Here is a 19,767-nt window from a genome sequence, read left to right on the forward strand (position 1 = left end):
TGAGGAGTTGAAGACTCACTGCCGGAGTTGTTGCGCTGGTGAACGTTCACCGCCTCGCCGGTTGTGTGGCTGCCTGAGAGTGTGAGGATGTGAACTGTGGAGGATGTGGAGAAGAATGGTTCGACTGGAAAAAGAAAGGAAAGAGACAAAGAGGTGAAAAAAATAAGGGGTCTTTGACTAGGGTTTTAGGTTTAGTTATAGGTTGGGCCGGGCTGGACTATTTTAACAAATCCCGAACCCGACTCGAATTTATTGTAGGCCGAGTTTTTTGGCCCGAGGTTAAGCCTACATGCCCATATACATGTTCAAGCCCGTCCGAGGGCCGAGCCAGGCCAGGCTGACCTGTCGGGCCACCCGGCCCATGTCTACTTACAGGCAGTAAGAAAGGTTTGTAGACATCCTCCGTAAAGGCAAAAGCATACCAATGTCATTAATAAAAGGTTAAATTACTTCAACCTCCCCACATATGCTTTGCTTTACCCTTAATAAAATAATTAAAAGGAATCATAAAGAGAAGGACCCTTTGGGTATTTGCTTAGACTTAAAAACAGGGTGGGATAAGATAAGGATTTAGCACTGGCAAATGGCAACTGTCCAACAAAACAGTTGTCCGCTCTCTGTTCCCTACGTTAGCACTTGCTTTCTTCCACTCCGCTCCGGCTCCGCATATCAGCATATGCTGCTTTTGTGTATAACGGCCTATGTATCCAATCACAAGTGAACACGTCAGCGTTCACTCGATACGAAGATTATTTAAGAGGGTGTGGAACCTACACCACTCATCCAGCCGTTAATCAGAAGCCATTTCAAATTTCTACCGTTGCTGCCTCGGCCAAGAAAAAAACTAGCCGTTATCCCCCCACTTTTCTCGACTCTCACTCGAAAACGGAGAAAGAGGCTCAAACCCTAATCCATTTCATTAAGATCTTTTCCCCGTCTCTCCCTTAGTATCACAAAACCTCGCTTTCAATTAGCCATTCCTCTCTTGTTCCATTTCTGCAACAAAAATCCCAGCCCAAACTCTTCTCTCTTTCGAGATTTCATTTAACCAGATCCATTTCCCCCTGCTCTCTTTGATTTTCTGAAAAAAAAAACAAAAAATTTGTTCTGTGACTCTGTCATCCGATTCTTGAAAAGGAAGCAACCATTTTTATTGAATTAGAGCAGAAAGATACATATGGCTTCAAGAACCATTGCCAAGGATATCATCACTCTTCGGGGGTCTGCAGCTATCGTCAGCGAGTTTTTCGGTATCTATCTTAATCCTTCTTCTCTTTTCCACTTTTCTTTCTTTCTTTCTTTTACTTTCATTTCATCTCCATTAGTTTTTCGTTTTGAGAAATCTTGACCCATTTTCTGTAAATCTCTACTACCTTTTAACAGGTTATGCGGCAAACAGGTAAGCAAAATGCAAATCTTTCTTGATTTTGTATGGAGCTTTTGGTCTGAGTTTTTATTCAGTTGGACCTAGAAAATAATTTTAATTGGAAAAAAAATCAGTATTCTCTACAACCGTGGAGTTTATCCCGAAGAAAGCTTCGTCAAGGTGAAGAAGTATGGCCTTCCAATGTTGCTCACCCAAGACGAAGGTGTAAAAACATTCATCGCCAACCTCACGGCCCAGCTATCGGGTTCTCTCTCTCTCTCTCTCTCCATGTCTAATCAAAATCACTGTTTCATCTCTAATACCCAAAATCTGACTTTTCGTTTTCTATTTTGGGCGACAGAATGGCTGGAAGCTGGCAAGTTACAGAGGGTTGTTCTTGTAATAATGAGCAAGGCCACATCTGAAGTATTGGAGAGATGGAATTTCAGTATCGAGACCGACAAGGAGGTCGTTGAGAAGGGGTAATTTAATCTGGATTCACAGGATTGAGGAATGGATCCATACCTCCTCTGCGTTTTTCTAAAAGCTTATTTGATTTGAACATCACACAGGATATCAAGGGAAAAGAGCGACAAAGAAATTATGAGAGAGATCCAAGCAATCATGAGACAGATAGCTTCCAGCATCACTTACTTGCCATGCCTCGATGAACCTTGTAACAGACCATCCTTTCTTCCCCATTTGTTTCAGTATTATTATGCTCCATTAACCTTTCTGATTGAACCAATGTGTTCTTCCTACTGGTCTATTATCCAGGTATCTTTGATGTGTTGGCTTACACCGATAAAGATGTAGCAGTCCCATTCACCTGGATCGAGAGTGACCCCAAATTGATTGCGAATCCGCAAATGGTGAAATTGCATTCCTTCGATACCAAGGTAAAACTGTTTGCAACAGCCAATTGTATTCTGAAAATTAATGAACAAAGTTATGATGATGCAAGAATAATGGAGCTGACCGTTGTGCTTTCTGGGGCTATGTTATACATGCAGATACACAAGGTGGACACCCTGGTTTCATACAAGAACGATGAAGAGGGCGAAGAGTAACAGTTCTTCTTGGTTATAGGGAGAAGGGTGGTGCTTGAATCCTCTGTGAATTGTTTATTCACATCTGGTGGTGATTATGAGCGTTTTGAGTTGAGTGCGTTTTATGAAAAACAAATATATATGAAAATGAAAAACTTCTTGTCTCTATTTTTTATTCTCTCAATTGAAGTTTGTTGTATATACCAGAAACATCTGCACTCGAGAATGACATTGACAGAAGTTGCTGAACCGAAAGACAAAGCAATAAGCCTTTAATTATCGACAAGAACATCTAATTTACAGATCAACTGCCACTTGTAGAAGTTTGACACTCCCTTCTTATTGCAACTTGCAAGCGCAACAAAGCATCAACTTTTTTTTTTCTTTTTTTTAGGCAAAAAACACCGGAGATTCATCCATCTATAGATTCAATATGTACATAGCTGTGGCGATCATATGTCCCTTTTACAAGCAAAGCAAGCTAAATTATGAGCTAGTACATTTAGGTCCCTTTTTATATGCAGAATATTTACAGCAGAAAAAGAATCCTATATGTAGAAGAAGATACCTGCGTATTGGATAAATGAGCCCATCCACAAAGACAAGGAACTGATTATTTGATGTTGCCCCATCTGTGCATAGAATTTGTGCTAGGTGTAGAGGATTGCTACTTCAGTTGTTTATATAAAACTGAGAAATTTGAGATAGAATCTTTCGAGGTATCTGGCTTAGCTCCACGATATATAAATGTTATTCCTAGCTTACAGGTATTGATGTTTGGCACCCATCTGTGCATAGAATTTGTGCTAGGTGTAGAGGATTGCTACTTCAGTTGTTTATATAAAACTGAGAAATTTGAGATAGAATCTTTCGAGGTATCTGGCCTAGCTCCACGATATATAAATGTTATTCCTAGCTTACAGGTATTGATGTTTGGCACCCATCTGTGCATAGAATTTGTGCTAGGTGTAGAGGATTGCTACTTCAGTTGTTTATATAAAACTGAGAAATTTGAGATAGAATCTTTCGAGGTATCTGGCTTAGCTCCACGATATATAAATGTTATTCCTAGCTTACAGGTATTGATGTTTGGCAGCTTATCAATTTTCGAATTCATCCATTTCAATCGTATGGATGAATGGGCGAGCCTTGAGTTATACTCTCAGGATTTATGCCTATTTGTGCTTGAAGCCACATTACTCTAGTAAAATGGACACTTAAAAAATAAGTGGGAGCTTGATTCCTGTGCCCCCTTACAAAAAAACAAATGCATCTGAGGTCCCGTTTGGCAATGTTCCACAAGTGTTTCTCCTGTTCTTGGCGTTCTTGCAGAACCGAAACGTGTTTGCAAAATAAAAATGAGAGAAATGAGCCATTCTCACGGGAGAACAACATGGGAGTGACAAATCGACAGTCAAAGAACATGTTCCTAGAGAATACGTGGTTCTCACATCGTCCTTCAAATTTATTCCGTGTGAGAGTAAGGGCATTTTAGACATTTTCCCAACCTAATAAACTCCACCCTAATGGCTTTCCTCTTCCTTTGACTTCTCTCTACTGTCGCACAACCAAGGAGCACTGAGCATTGGATTTTTGGTGAACGATCAAGGACTTCAGTGAGCACTTGGTTTTACTCATTGTCAACGGTGAATGACAAAGGTAAACACTTGTTTTGCACCGTTTTTTCTCATTGTCAATGGTAAACGCTGCTTTGCTTGTCTTCCTTGTCATCATTTTTTTCTTTGTTACTGGATACCCTGTCATTCAATTTTCCTCTCTTCTAGTATTATTTCAAGGTGAATGCTGTAACAACTCTTCAACGTCTACTTACCGACAACTATTGAATCGTATATGGTTTATTTTCCCAACTTCCTAATGATCTAAGCTTCCGTCTACTCCTTTTCCCAACTCCCAACCTGAGTTCCCCTAGAATTGATCTTACAGTTCAATGTTCCTATCGAATATCCAAGGATAATTGGAAAATGAACCATTAGGATTCATGTGACTTGAGACTCACAATGACACTTGTTTTTGTGTTAATATTAAGAAATACTTGTGCTATCCAAATGTTGTTTCTGTTTTTATAGAATAGAAATCTGTTTCCAAGGAACAAATTTCCCAACACCTCTATTATTATTGAAGAGAAAAACAAAATGCCTGTTCCAGAATAAGAATTTCCTCAAGAATAGAAATAGGTGGGAACATTGCCAAACAGGGCTTGAATTGTTCTTCCTGATATACCATTGCTTCGAAGACACCATGATTCCCTTCCAACGAACTACCCACAACCATTTGAATGATCTCTCTTTGCTCAATTTGCCGGATAGGTAGTCAAAGGGGAAGCGGAGTACATAAACCCATACATATTTATACTGGATTTGTCAAGACACATACGATTTTTATGTACGGGGAATTCCCCCTAACCATGTATTCTGTGAACATAGGCCTATTTGCTTTCCTCCAACTATTCCATTAAAGGACTATACACAATTGAGCAAGATTGTTTGTTTGTTACAGCGTGATGAAGTTAAAAAAAAAGAAAAACAAAAACCGAAACAGCTACCCTGACAAGGAAGCTCAATAAGATGAAGTACTATTGCATCTTATGCAGCTTACGAACAGCATCAATATACTATTGAAGATTTAATGCTCTCATCATAATAGGAATTAGGATTTCCCAAAGCAAGCAATCCCCCCTTAGGTTTTAGTCCCCTAATAGTCTCACACCCTGGTACATTGCACAAGGACGGAGATCGTCCAGAGTATCGACGCTTCTGAAGCCACTTAACTCTCTTAGACCCGTCCAACCTCGCCTGGTAAGGAAATCACGGAAATCTTCTTCAGTGTAGAGTGTCTTTTCTTCAGTACGAACAGGTATGCGACCTGACTCATCATAAAAGCAAACTTTTATTGTCAATCCTGAAACACAAGAAAAGATTTGTTAGTTATATTGACTTGAAGAGATCACCCATTCGTTGACCAAGGGGATTTTCGGTTCAGCAACATGATTATGACAGACAGGTTTTATTTTGAAAAACAAAATTATACATGTTGGCAAACACCCCCTTAAGTGTTCATGAAACCATTTCACGTTACCCTCATCAAGGTGAAGGGTGTAATTTCCCAATGGCATGTCCCTGTCAAGGCTCCGAACAACCTCATCTTCATCCTCCAACCAAAATGCCCGCCTGGTCCTTAATCCAAATGCGGACTTTATTGCTTCCTTGATTGCATCTGCAGTTCCATCGATGCCAATCCTTCTAGTGTATTCGCCCCACTTGACTGATATAACCCTCCCTCCATAAGAGTGGCTCTCCCCACCTGCCAAAGAGAATAATGATTTTGCCTTATGAAACCAATAAAAGTGAAAAATTTTAAAATCAATGCACCGGTCTTGATGTCAGAATGTAATTCCATGACAAGGTGGAAAATTCATGCCTCGAGTAAATAAAAGAGAAACTCTAATGGTTAGTAAATAACCCACCAGTGTTTTAAAATCACAAGGCGCAGGGGTCAATTTGCGCCTGAGGCTCAAGGCACAAGGCGAGGCACGCACCTTTTCATACAAAAAATATTAAACATAATATTAGTAAAAAAATATAAACTTAAATTTTAAAATAATGTTTTAAAAAACCTATTATCTAAAACTAAAATACATAAACATAAGAAGTAAAGCATATTCAAATGAGAATTCAAAAATAAAATCAAACATAAAAAACATTTTCAAGCATGTAAAACCTCTAATATCTCTTTTCACTCAATTGCATTACTTAAAGTAGCTAATGTAATGTAAAACATATTACATTCTTGATTCTATGAGCCACCTTTGTGCCACGCCCCTTGAGGCAAGCCCAAACAAGTCCACGTTAGGTCTTAAATTCTTAGTTTTAATATAAAAATAATGATTTTATAGTTTTAATTGCTTTTTAAAAAGACATTTTATAGCCGCTATGTTCAAAAAAAAAGCAAAAAAGCATCAAATTTTCAAAAGGTGCACACTTGGGCTGAGGCGCAAGGCGCATCAAGTGCACGCCTAGGCGCATACCCTGAAACGCATCTCACCTGTGCACCTAGGCATGCCTTTTAAATCACTGTAACCCACAAGTGAGTTTAGCTCAATATATAAAGGAGAAAGCAACAACAATTTCCCTCTACAGCTGTACAACTAGGTTGTGCAATTTCCTACAGGAGCAAGGTTCGTGTGATAAATTCCTGAAGGAGTGAACCATAGAAATAGCATTCTCCAGTTCCACTTTAGACAGGTGACTGATCTCTAAACTGCTAGGAATGGAAAACAACTCTAATCATGTGTGATGCAATAGCTTGAGAATTCAGGGCATAGAAGATAGATTTTAATTTTGTACTTTCCTTTCAACAAGCCAGACATTGCACATAACAAATAAATTCAGTATATATATATATATATATGATTGATAGATAGATAGATAGATAGATAACTTGTGATGCTTCCAAAACAGTGTCTACAATGGAGATAATTTGAAAGACCTACCATTTCCAGGGGTCTCTCTCCAATTCCATGGAGGAACTCCACTGGCTGCAACTGCATCAGCTGTGGTAATGGCAAGAGGATGTCCATCATGATCCAAACGCCTTTCAAGGTTGAGTGTTGACCTGCCAGTAGCTGTACATGAAGCAAGTATACATCCATTTAAAAACTTACAAGGAATTATTCAAAGAAAAGGCATAAATCAGTAAATAGGAAAGAAAGGCTTGTACATTGATTTATCCTGCATGGATTTTATGATTTATGGACAAGTTTCCTTAGTGATTCAAATACTACAAATCAACATCGACCATTCCTCATAGAAAAGCTTGTGAATTGTTCAGTACAAGTATATATCCATTTTTTCTTCTTTTTCCAGAAAACCCTTCTTTAGATGGTCCACGTGGTTTACTTGGGAACAGGTTGTCATGCCACAGATTGTTTAAAAATTGATGTTTCTCTTTTTTTTATTGGAAACAGCTATTTAAAATTTAATGTAGCAGAAGTGAAACATAATCATTACACAACTTTTCCTATTTATGGCACTAGTGTGCTGTGATTCAGTGTAGTCTAGAAGCTCCAAAACAAAGAGAAAGTAAAAAAAGAAAGAACATGAAATAAGATCTGTAAGACTCAATGATGCAGTAAGGGGCAAATGAAAGAAACCATGGAAGAAGAAATTCAGCTATTGGTCTTTCGAGCCTGTCAAAGCCCAGAAGATCACACAAAAAGACTTGCCAAATACCGCCCTTATTTGAAAGTTCTTATATAAACAATCATGTCACATTTCTTTTAGCCTATTTTTCAGGGTCAGCATTTGTCAGTTTTGCATACTTGTGTCATTGGATAGGTTGTTGGGTTTCAACGAGGCAAATATCCATAAAACCAGCACATTTTTAGTTGGTTATGGCCATTTTAGTAATAGGTTGTATGTGACAACAGTTGAAAGTTTCTACATGGGTCTTTGTTGCAGTTACTTTGGTGGTTTAGTTTAGTAACAAGTTATTAGAGTTCTTTTAGGAGTTAAGACTATATTTTAGTAGAATCATGAGATCTATATACATTTGAAACTGTGCTTAAAATGGAACACCTGCTTTGTTTTTGTCAAGTACAACTTAAATAGAATCATAAGATTTATAAAACTGCACAGAACCATAATAATGTCCAAATCAAGTCAGCTTCAGGGATGGCAACTCTCATTTCTCAGGTTCTCCCAGTCAGCAATGTGCAGGGACTGTTGTCCTGTGGCAAGTCACCAAGTTGATATTTGGTGGTCATGAAGATTATATTAAGGCTAGTGACAAACTGGAGATTGAGGGTGAGGAGGTGGCTGAGCTGGGGATCCATGTTGGCAGAACTTGTTCTCTTAAATAGGTCTCTACCCACTAAGTCAGTGATCCAGTAGAAAATGCATGTGGCAAAATCTTCACGTTTTACCTTTCTTTCTGTTTTTGGATGGGTGGGAGTGGGAGGCGAGGACCTTGTGGAGAGATTCAGGAAATTGGAAATGAGGGAATGAAGTGGAAGATTAAAGAACACCAAAAAAATTCAGACTAACAACAAAGGAGATGAAGTTGATTTCGATATCCATAAAATTATTGAAAGAGATAAATTGAACCCAACTACCCAAGACAACTAGAGGGAGAGGTCAGAAGGTGGAGAAAAGAGTCTCAAATGTCCCCTAATATGGCAAGTGGGAGAGATCATAAGAAGATGGAAAGAGGATGTTCAAAGGGTCTGTTGGGGAATTTTGGGGGTCATTGTGGTTTTGATTTAATTGGGGACCTCCGGTCTTTGCCTTACCTTCGAGGTCTGTTGGTTTTTGAACTAAATGGAGCTCTTGAGTCTCTTTGTTTAGTGGTTGATGTATAGTGATTGCAGGGTTGTTTCTTTTTCTTGTGGCCACCTTGTTCTTGCTTTGTTTCTAGGTGGGTTTTGCCCATATACTCATTGTATACCATCAAAATAAGTTTAGTGGCTGATGTATAGGATTCTTTTATTTTTTTAAATGATAAGACCGATTTCTTTTGGTTTTATGGTCAATGAGTCAATCTATCAAGTGAACTCATTATCTGCATATCCTTTCACACTTCATAAATAACAAACCCAGAAGGAGATTTCTCCTTATTGAAGGACCTCACACTAGGAGACCAACCCAGACTTCCATTATTGAGGTGAAAATTGGATACCACAATAACCTAAAAAACCATGGACCTTGATCACAGAAGAACAACTAGAAGAAAGATCTTTGCAGCCACTTGCTCACTAAGAAGGGTCTTTTCTTCTTTGGATGCTACAGAAAACAACAAAATTCTCATTTTTGATGAGTGCACATCTGCATTTCAGTTAATTGGAACTATGAACTCAACTCAAGAAAGCCTACCTCCAACTATAATGGGTTGGCTACAGGAGTCCTGTTTCACAATTCCACTCTGTCAAGGCCATAAATACTAATAAAACTGATAAAGAGCTTGAATGCTTCCAGAACAATATAGTAGGACTATGGCTACTAGGCTAAAACATTCTGTATTTTTACCTAGGATTTGAGCTGCTTGTGACCATCATCACTCTAGGAAAATATTTGAGTTCATATAGATGCATTCTATTCAGAAGATAGATTGGACTAAAAAATGATATCATTGGTCATCTTATTACTTTGAGATTTAAGTGGCGTTTGATAACACTTTTCAGACCTATGAAGTCTGAAAATGTTGCTTTTCAGACGTCAGAGGTGTTTGGAAGTGTATCTGAATTTGGGTCTGAAAATCATTTTCAGATCTGAAACAATAAGACATGGGCCAAGCACTGAACGCGTTCAGATGCATTTCAGACCTGGCCAAAAGTCCAAAATACCCTTGAACTCTTGCCTCTCTCCTTTCAGAAACTAGCGGCGGCGAGTTCTAGCCTTCTCTCTCTCTCTCTCTCTCTCTCCCCTTTCTTCTTCTCTCGCCGCTGCAACTGAATAATCTAATTTAGGGGTAAAATAGTAAAATTAGTGAATTTCAGATGCGGAAGGTTTGATCCAACACAAACAACCTTCTTTATTCAGAGCCTCTAAAAAGTCAAAAAACAACTGTCTCTTTTCAGATTTCAGACCCTTTTAATATCTTTTTAACTTTTCAGATTTCAGATTTATCAAACACCACCTTAGTAATTTAAATTTCAACAAGCAGCACAAAACAAATCCCATCTTATTCCAACATCCCATTTCTTGATTTTCTTCAGTTTCTTCTAATAGAGGACAATTTTCTATCTTTTCAGATAGTAAAGTGTCATGAATACTGAAGCACCCAGAGATAAGTTCGGTCTTATCTTGTCCAGTATAGAGAACACTGATTATCCACATATTGGATAAATGCCAGCTTGTGAATAAGATCTGTGATTTTGTAAAAATGGCCTACTCTACCTGAAAGTAGATTATAAAGCATACTACATAACATGGAATTCAGAGATACAAAGAAAATGCTTATGACAACCAAATTCAAATGCAACACAGCAACAGTACCTTCTACAGATCCGAAAGGAATACTGGCATCTTCAAGACCTAGGAACCAAAAACAGTCAGAACAATTGTCAGAATTCAAAATATCCTGAAAACAAAAACATTTTATCATGCCGCTAAGAAATTTTGTTTGAACAGATGAAAAATACAAACATGCCTCAACCCAAACAGCTTGAAAATGTTAGAAGCATATGACAATTGAAGTAGTTATAGGGCAAAAACCAAAAAAAAAAGAATAATTGAAGTAGTTATAGTGCTAAAGTGTGCCTTAAGGGTGTACTCATTTATATAAAGATTCTCCAATATTTCTATTGCATGGCAAACAAAATATAGCCAATTTATGATAATATTTCATGACTTGGGACTAATCAAAAATAAAACAAAATAAGGGACTTGGGCCATGGTCAGTGCAAATATCATGAACCATATAACCTGGTCTAGGAGGCTCTGTGAAGCTAAAGTTACCAGCCATTACATCATAAATACACTTGGGTTTCATAAGTAGCATTCACTCTGTAGATAAAGATACTTGGCCCCATGGTTAGACCCTTGAATTTTAGGATAGCGAAGAATCCTCATCTTCATGGAAAAGTTTTCAGCACAAAAGACATTGCTGATGTCAAAGCAGCTATGGAGAAGAACAGCAGTGATCGGTGTGAAGACGTTTGATTTGGAAATACAGGCAGATGGAAAAAAAGTGATCGAGGTGACAGAAAGGAGCAGAGGAGCCTGGACGAGACTGGTTCTAACTTTCGAGGAAGTAAAATGGTGGAGAAATTTCATTCAAAAGGTGCTCAGGAACCTGAAACAATCACTGGAGGATAAAAACCGAAACAAAAAGGGCAGAGTTCTTATCCTTCAACTAAAAGAGAATAAATGGGGTAGGTTCATCCGCTTGAGTAGTTGAGAAAAAAATTATAAGTGGAGAAACATATGCTTACCTGAAGAGCCATCCAATGGAGGCTGGAAGTGGTTCAAAAGCTTGCTAAATGCTCTAGTTCCCTCAAAAGAAAACCCTGACCCCCCCCCCCCCGACCTCTCCTTGGGATTCTTTCCTCAACTTGAGAAAAGAAGTAAAGTTGTAAAGGCAGAAGGGTCTTCGTTCATTTCAGTGGTCCACCAAGATAAACCGTTTGGCAAGTGAAAGCAAGCTTTTGTTTGTACCAAACCAGGAACACTTTAGTGGAGAGAAGTGGATTTTTTTTAGACAAACCGGGAACCCATACCCATGAGCTTGTAAGCCTCCACCCGATCGACTCCAAAGGGCGGTGGGTTTTGCTCCTTCTGAGGATTTAGTCCTAAGATGGGTCAGCCTAAAGAAAATCCTGCTGTATAGAAAACCAGTCCTCTTAGATCAATGGGTTCCCATGGTTAACACTGTTCCAGACCAGCTAGACTTTAATGGATGGTTAAAAGTTCACAGCCTGCCCTTTCACCTTTGGACTGAGGAATCATTTACCCTGATCGAAAGCTTGTGTTATGGCCTTGAGGAGATTGATGGCGAAATGAAGAACCTTTCAGCCTTGAGTTTCGCACACATAAAGGTAAGGAGCTGTGGAGTTCACACGATCCCCCACTCAATATCTCTATTAGAGAGGAACATCTGGTTTTACCTCTCTGTAGAAGTGGAGAAGCCGACCGAGTCATCTTCACAACCTGCCGAGTCAACTCAGCTCCTTCATCCCCCAAAGGGCCTGAAGCTCCTGCGTGCTCAAAATCCCTTTCCGGGAACTTTCGTAAAACAGAAGTAGACTGCCAAATAGTGACCATTTTGAGAAGCCTAAATTCTTTCCCAAAAGAACTACTTCTAGGCCTCTTAAAAGAGGAGCCGAAAAAGCAAGGCGGGCCAAGCCTCTCTCGACAACCCCGTTCAAATTTCAAATCGTCTCCAAAAAGTGGGTCATTCTACTGCTAACAAGACCCACTAGTTAGGGGCTCCAAACCCGCTTCAAGTTTTGGGCCGAGATCTTTCTAAAGTCCAATCGCCAAGATTGAAAGAAGCCCCATGCAGCCCAAGTCTATCTGAGACCACAACTTTCTTAACCGAGCCAATCCCTAAAACTCCTCCTAATTCAGAAAGACACAACAGAAAGATTTATAGACCTCCATCACCAGATAGCATAAACTCCTCAATCTTTGAGTCGAAAGGCATCGATGTAGTTGAGGATTCGAGCTCTTATGCAACGGAGGCCAAACCAGATCCTAGGGAGGTGGAGTTCTCAAGGACCAAAGACCTGTTCGCTGGTAATGGAAGCTTAGGGAAGTGAACTATTCGAACAGACACATTTGGTCAACCCTGAGTACAGGATCGATTGTGAGCCAGCAAGCCTAGAGAGAGATCGAGGACGAGACTCATTTGGTCAACTCTGTGCTCTTTACCAATAAAAATGATGGTTTCAGCTGGATTCTGATTGGAGCATATGGACCAAACGCTCCTGCAGATAGGCAAAAACTTTGGGAAGAGTTGGACCCTCTACACGAGTTTGATGAGCTCCCTTGGGTCCCAGGAGGTGACTTTAACGTCACAAGGTTTTACCAAGAAAATTCTAATAGAAGATTAGTAACTAGAGGCATAACCTTTGCGACCTCCCTCTCCATAACGGCCAATTCACTTGGTCAAATCTACAAGAAAACTTAATAAGCTGCAGACTAGATAGGTTTCTGGTAACTTCAGATTGGGTAGAACATTCCCAAATCTTCTCCAAGAAATCAGACCTCGCTGCACTTCAGACCACTGGCCATTAGTCCTGAGAACAGATTTGGTTCTGAAAGGTAAATCCCCATTTAGAGAAGAAAAAGTGTGGACTTTACATAAGGATTTTCACAAAAATGTGGCTTCCTAGTGGGAGGAATGTAGAGTTGAAGGCTGGGCTGGTTACAGATTGATGAAAAATCTGAAATTCCTGAAAAGAAAACTGAAATCCTGGGGGAGAGAAGAATTCAAATCTTTTGCAGAGGAAAGAATTGCTATCCTTTTGGAGCTGGAAGACCTAGACAAAAAGGAACAATTAGGCACTCTGGACAGAGAAGGAAGAAGTAGGAGAGAAGGTTTAAGGAGTTCTTGGGAAAAGGTGATCAAAAAAGAAGAAATCTTTTAGAGGTAGAGGTCAAGGGTTAGATGGTTAAAGGAAGGCGATAATAACTCAAAATTTTTCCACAGTTATGCGTCGGGCAGACATCGAAAAAATTTCATCTCAAAAATCAAGGTGGACCAAAGGGAGGTGGAAGATGCAAATGAAATCATAGAGTCGTTTTAGAAAGTTTACCTTAAGAAGTTGGGACGGGTCAACTCTAGCAAAGATAAGAGGCCTTGGCTTTAAAGGGATTTTGAGGAGCAAGAAATAAGGGAAGCAGTCTTTGATATGGATGGTGATAGAGCCCCTGGGCCCGATGGTTTCCCCGTTTTCTTCTTTCAGATCTGTTGGGGCATTGCAAGAGATGATCTTTTGGAGGTTTTCAAGGATTTCCACTCCTCGGCTGTTGTAAACAAAGGAAGTAACTCTAACTTTATTTGCCTCATCCCAAAGAAAGATGGTGTCTTGGAAGTGAAAGACTTAGACCAATAAGTTTAGTAGGGAGTGTGTACAAAATTTTGGCAAAAATGTTAGCAAAAAGACTAAAAGAAGTCCTAAGAGAGCTGGTTTCTCCAGACCAGTTTGCCTTCATGAAAGGAAGACAAATTGTGGACAGCATCCCAATAGCAAATCAAATTGTTGAAGATAGAAGGAAGAGTGGAAGGTCGGGTCTCCTTGTGAAACTAGATCTTGAGAAAGCTTACAAAAAGTAGACTGGGACTGCCTTCTCCAAGTTCTGAAATTGAGGGGCTTTGGCATGAAATGGCTGCAGTGGATGAAAGGCTGTATAAGCTCAAACTGGTTCTTGGTCATGGTAAATGGAGATGCCAAAGGTTACTTTAAAGCAAGTAGAGATCTCCGACAAGGCTGCCCTCTCTCCCCTTTCCTTTTCACTTTGGTAATGGATGTTTTTATCCAGCTAGTGAAAAAAGCCAAAAGCCTCAATTTAATTAAAGGTTTCGAGGTAGGAAGAGATACTCTTAATGTCTCCCGTCTCCAATTTGCAGATGATGTCATCCTATTTCTGGAAGCTAACTTGGAGAATATTAATAATGTGAAAAGGGTGCTTCATTGTTTCGAATTAGTCATTGGTTTGAGGGTAAATTACTCAAAAATTAGCCTACCGACTATAAACCAAATTGAAGAAACCCTCTTGGAAAGCTTCAAGGAAACTCTGAACTGCTGAGTTGAAAACTTCCCCCTATCTTATTTGGGCCTGCCTCTTGGCGGGAACCCAAAAAGCCACTTCGAAACACTGTTATCTATCAAAAGGGGGTAGACTTACCCTCATTAAGGCTTCCCTTGCAAATCTGCCCGTTTACTTCCTCTCAGTGTACCAAATCCCTGCCAAAATCAGGTCACAGATTGAGAAACTTCAAAGAGATTTCCTATGGGAAGGTGGAGGTGAAAAAAAAGACATCAAATAAATTGGAGTCAGGTCTGCAAGCCTAAAGAATCTGGAGGGTTGGGGATTGGACACCTAAAAGGGAAGAACAATGCATTACTCGGGAAATGGTTGTGGAGATTTTTTTTATCAGTAAATGGCTGTGGAGATTCCCCATTGAAACGAATTCCCTTTGGGTAGTTGTCACCACTAGCAAGTATGGGTTAAACACAAACAGTTGGGACTGCAATCTCCGCTCAAACCGATTAGCTTCCTCAAATCCTTGGAAAGGTATCACTTCCATACACAACATCTTTTTTCTTTTCATAAGATTTAGAGTGGGTAATAGTACCAGAATAAAGTTCAGGACAGGCCTGTGGTGGGGCAATTCCACATTAGTAGAATCTTATCCTAGACTTTTCAATCTCACCCTAAACAAAGAAGCAACCATCTCTCAGTGTCTCCCCACTTCTCCCAATGAAAACAACATAAATTTGAGCCTTAGAAGACCCTTAAGGGACTCAGAGATCAGTGAGCTAACTGATCTCCTCCTCTCTCTTAGAGAATCCTACATTTCCCCAAACTCCCAAGACTCCCATGTCTGGAAACCCCACCCCGTCAGTGAGTTCTCTTCCAAGTCTTTCCTCAAGGCTCTGGTTGCAGGAGACCGGGACTGTGCCTTCCCTTTCAAGAAGATCTGGTGCAAGTTTGTTCCCTCGAAAGTGTGTTTCTTCGTTTGGGAGGGATAATTTATGACTCTAACTTCTTCCTCTTTCCATTTCCTAAAGCACACTTAAAGAGGAATGATTTATGACTCTAATTTCACCAGCTTTCTCAAAATCAATATCAAATTCTACCAGTCTGGTGTTGTCTAAGTTGTGCACACTCAACCTTGATTTAGGTTGATGAGTGCAGCAAGACAGAATAAATTCTCCAGTTTGACATGCACAGAAATTTTATTCAACAAGATTCTCACATGAATGAGAGTTACCGTTAGTTAAATGAATTAAAGAGAACTCCATAACACAACTTTGATAAGCAGCACTACATGGTCCATACTTTTCACAATCCTTTAAATGGAGAGAACTGTAGTACAGAATGTACATAAACATTGCACAGGACAACACAAGAACCAAGTTCAGGTGTTATATGTATAGCTTCATTGGGCAAGGCCACTTCCACTCAATGAGCATTAAGAACTAAACTCAACTAAGCATTGTCCGAACTCCCAACCATATGGGATCAGCAACAGACACAAATCCTGTTCCACCATTCTAATCAATAAGAATTAAGAAATTAGCAAATCTCTAAGTAAATTGAATAAAGCAGTGTTGCCAAAAGGATGGAAGCTTTGAAAAATAATGCTTACAGGCATCCAATGATGGCAATCAAAAACTACTTTAGATAAGCCAATCAAGAGGTCTTAAACTTTCATGTTCCCTTATCTTGCAAGATACCTACGAACAAAATTCAGATGCTGTATAGACAACATAATTTAGGCTCTATTTATCTTAAAAAAACATAATTGAGGCTCTAGCAGCCTGTATGGAAAAGGCTCTTTCTATGTTCTAGTTACTAAAAATTGGTGATGGGGACTAAAATTTTGTGAAATGTAAGATACAAATTTTGGAACTTAAGCATCAAGAGTCAACAGTAGGTACAATTTCAACAGCAGAATCCGTAAATGCATAAAGAAAGTTGTAGACTTTTCCCTTTTATCTGGTTAATATTTATTTATGAAGGTCCATAACATAGAAAGTAAGAAAAAGTAATTATCGTTATTGAGCATTATTAGACGCAATAAATATGGTTTCTAGCCTTCTAGGAAATTTGCAGACAATGAGATTACTGTGGATATTTATGCTCATTCAAGGTTACATAAAATTCCATCAATTTTTAAAGCTAAAATGTTGAAGAAAATTGTATGCGAAAAGGAACAAATTTCATATAAATACTGTTGCGAACAACTGAAATTCTTAAGAAGCTTTAGCAAAAACAAATCTCATATTGATTAAATATAGAAAGCAGAAAGAGAAACCAGAAAAGGAAAAAACGCGTACCTTTATCTGAGAATTGAATGTAGGAATCGACCTTGGAAAGTGTGGGACTCTTGTAAGCGGCATTCTTGTTCCTATCCCTGAGTAACTCCTCCAATTCCTTGTAGTAAGACATCTTTGCCGAGCCACTACCTCTTTCTTGGTGTTTTGCCTTCTTGAATTCCTTCAACAAATTCCTCCACTTGTCAGTGCACATGGTTGGGGAACGGTCGAAACCCTTCTCCCTCATCTTCGCCGAAATCTGCTCCCAGAGGTGCTTGTTCGACTTTGAAGTATTGAAGAGACTATCCATTTCCCGGCGAAGACTGATGAGGCTTCGAGTTTCCTCCTGGACCCAAGTCTCCGCTCGCTTCTTGGGAGCCTTGACCTCATGGTCTTCTCCACTGCTCTCGGCAAGAATCATCTGCGGCTGTTGCTGCTGTGGTTGTTGCTGGAGCGGCAAACCCCCATTGCCGACGACTTCAATCATCATGTCACGTCCTTCCTCCTTATAGAAATCAATCGGACGGGGTTTCTCAGACAAGTACATGGTTCACTCTTTTCTTCCCTCGAACAAGCATCTAAAAGCCAACAAATTGAGAAACAACAGAAAGAGCTGTTCTAGACATATATAGAGGAAAAGAAGATGTGGGCTTTAAAGAACATCGAAAACGGAGCCAAAGTCATTCTTGAATTTAAAGATTAAATCGCTCGTAGGGGGTGTGAAGGAAGTAGTCGAGCTCGAGAAAGAGAGACAACGAAGGAACATGAAAACATGGGCTTTTGAAATGAAAATAAGGGGGGAATGGACCCATGCTTGGAATTTAAAAAATTGATGCCACCAGCCATGGAGAAAACGTAAGAAACTGTATTGACGGTGGCAGTTGATCCTACGGAGAGAAAGAACCGGATAGAGTAAAAACAGAGATACGGGTTCAGTCCAGAACTAGATGGCAAAGAAAACCCATATGGAGAATTCTGCGATTGGAGCTGTCAATCATGGAATGGGATGGGAAAGAAAGAGAGGAGAAACAAAGGCAAGGCGATGAGGTCATGAGAGGAAGGGAAAAAAGGGTCATTTTCTCTTCTTTCTCTCTGTATTTGTTCTGATACTGATATATTTATTTTTTCTAATGGTTCTGATCTCTCATCAGAGAGAGAGAGAAAGAGGAAGGAAGAGAGTGTGCGTGAGGTGAAAGAAGGTTTACGAGGGAGCGAAACGCGGAGAAGGGGGGAAGGGAGCAGAGGAAGTCAGGTAGAGGTGGACTCCTTTTCTCCTCGGATAGAAAAATAAAATCTAGGCTTTCATAAACAGGGTGAAACCGTTGGATTGGAACATTGATCATCCAAAGTTCCCATCAGCCGCCTATGCTCATCAAGGTGGACCCCAGTACGTCCTACGGAAGAAATCAAAGAATAGAACACTTTTTACTGTATGGGTTCAGGGTCCCCCAGGCCCCAGCCAGAAGGCCCGGAAGAACTTGGAAGCTTTGTGATCATCCGAATTCCGAAAACGAGACGAGAACGGGATAGGAGTATAGGACCCACCACCACGGCGCCCACGAATTGGGTCCACCATCTTCATCCATGATCCACCTTTGCGAATTGCGAGAAAGGGTTAAGGCCTTAAGGGGTTGTTGGATTTGGAAGATCAGCGCCCTATGTTTCGGATTGGGTGTTATTAAACATCAACGCAGTTGGTTTAGGGTGCGTAGATGAGCAGAACGTGTATCTTATTAGAATCACACGGCTCATAGTTGTTGACTTGCTTCGACGATATGGGTTTGAGATCTTGAGAAGAGGCGGAGACACTAGGCAGGGTCCATATCTGAAGTCAGAAGCAATTGTCCAGATGTGGAGCGGCAGCATTCGCATTGATCAGTCTTCCATTCTTCTTATTCTGAACAAGTTATCTTTATTTAGGATTAGGACAACTGGACAAGCACTTGAGTGTCGAGGGATGTTGGATCGAGACCGGATCTGCTTCTCACACCTGGCGCCTCACAGGCCATGAATTGAGAATATTTCCCGTATTTATTAAATATTATTCATGAGAGATGTTTCCTATGCACAGTGGATGTGCATGTGAAGCGCCCATTTGTGAGGAGCAGATCTCGTTCCTGTTGGAGCATAGATGGAGATGAGGCCAAGTGGAAATTAAATAAAAGAAAGGACATTGTGGTTGCATGCTCAAATTCCAAAGCGGAAAATGAAGGTTGCTGGTCTGTTCCAACATCCAATCCAATAAAAGAAAATCTAATGCAAAGACAACAGCTAAAACGCTAAGAGATTTTCGTTTTTTGGAAATTAAAATCAAGATATCAGGGAGGACTGGGGATTCATTAAGGGTTTGTTTGGCGTGTCTTTTTGAGAAGATCTTGTAATTCTGATAGTTAAAAGATGTATTGAGCTTTTGACATAAGATTTGGGCAGTTTAATAGATATAGCCATTTGCCCGTATTTTTCTACACGAGATTAAAATGTGAAAAACATAAGAAGTTTCATTTGAAGCTTTCCAAAATGGATTTCTCATATCTTTTCAGTGCACCATTTTTAAGCGGCTAAATTTTTCGCAAACCAAACAGAAATAGATCAAAAATCAGTCTTTCTGACTTGTAAACATCCGAAAGACTGTACGAAAAAACATGCCAAACAGACTCTAAGATTTCTATCCACATTTACTTAGACAGTCACACATGAAAAACATGTTGAAGAACTTCAGTCATGGGAATATGGAATGGAACGTGGAAAAGGGTAGGTGGGTCTGGGGCCTATAGACCTCGTAGTTGCAGTTTCCGTCTAGATAAGCTTGCCACGTTGTCACGGGGGTAGTTCTACAGCGGAAGAAACCC

The 19,767-nt window shown here is 39.8% G+C and overlaps 2 protein-coding genes and 1 long non-coding RNA gene across 3 annotated transcripts; 1 reads left to right on the forward strand and 2 right to left on the reverse strand.

The window, feature by feature from the left end:
• On the forward strand, positions 1-2,583 carry MAD2 (DNA-binding HORMA family protein). Its single transcript, XM_010252540.3, has 7 exons — positions 1-1,250; positions 1,384-1,399; positions 1,501-1,631; positions 1,728-1,848; positions 1,939-2,042; positions 2,144-2,265; positions 2,380-2,583. Exons 1-7 carry the CDS (start codon positions 1,178-1,180, stop codon positions 2,434-2,436), a joined length of 624 nt encoding a protein of 207 aa, XP_010250842.1. The 5' UTR covers positions 1-1,177; the 3' UTR covers positions 2,437-2,583.
• LOC148800924 (uncharacterized) lies at positions 2,558-3,778 on the reverse strand. The gene is made up of 2 exons (XR_016083518.1): positions 2,984-3,778; positions 2,558-2,877 (listed from the first exon to the last, which is right to left on the reverse strand). It is a non-coding gene; the product is annotated as an uncharacterized LOC148800924 (long non-coding RNA).
• Positions 3,779-4,811: 1,033 nt separating this feature from the next.
• On the reverse strand, positions 4,812-18,195 carry LOC104592963 (trihelix transcription factor GT-1). Its single transcript, XM_010252542.3, has 5 exons — positions 16,940-18,195; positions 10,425-10,463; positions 6,926-7,057; positions 5,512-5,736; positions 4,812-5,334 (listed from the first exon to the last, which is right to left on the reverse strand). The coding sequence occupies exons 1-5, from the start codon at positions 17,463-17,465 to the stop codon at positions 5,120-5,122; spliced, it is 1,137 nt and encodes a 378-aa protein (XP_010250844.1). The 5' UTR covers positions 17,466-18,195; the 3' UTR covers positions 4,812-5,119.
• Between the last annotated feature and the right edge of the window lie 1,572 nt (positions 18,196-19,767).

The sequence above is a fragment of the Nelumbo nucifera genome, chromosome 3, assembly GCF_055504915.1.
Source record: "Nelumbo nucifera cultivar China Antique chromosome 3, China Antique-T2T, whole genome shotgun sequence".
NCBI classification, from domain to species: domain Eukaryota; kingdom Viridiplantae; phylum Streptophyta; class Magnoliopsida; order Proteales; family Nelumbonaceae; genus Nelumbo; species Nelumbo nucifera.

Bases quoted from the DNA above. Each gene is read 5' to 3' on its own strand.
- LOC104592963 (XM_010252542.3), bottom strand. From the start codon at position 17,465: ATGTACTTGTCTGAGAAACCCCGTCCGATTGATTTCTATAAGGAGGAA. The intron at 5,737-6,925 runs GTAGGTCTTTCA...TCTCTTTGGCAG, and splicing joins GAGAGAGACCCCTGGAAATG to GTGGGGAGAGCCACTCTTAT. The intron at 5,335-5,511 runs GTAACGTGAAAT...CTTGTGTTTCAG, and splicing joins CACCCTTCACCTTGATGAGG to GATTGACAATAAAAGTTTGC.
- MAD2 (XM_010252540.3), top strand. From the start codon at position 1,178: ATGGCTTCAAGAACCATTGCCAAGGATATCATCACTCTTCGGGGGTCT. The intron at 2,043-2,143 runs GTAACAGACCAT...TCTATTATCCAG, and splicing joins GCCATGCCTCGATGAACCTT to GTATCTTTGATGTGTTGGCT. The intron at 2,266-2,379 runs GTAAAACTGTTT...TTATACATGCAG, and splicing joins TGCATTCCTTCGATACCAAG to ATACACAAGGTGGACACCCT.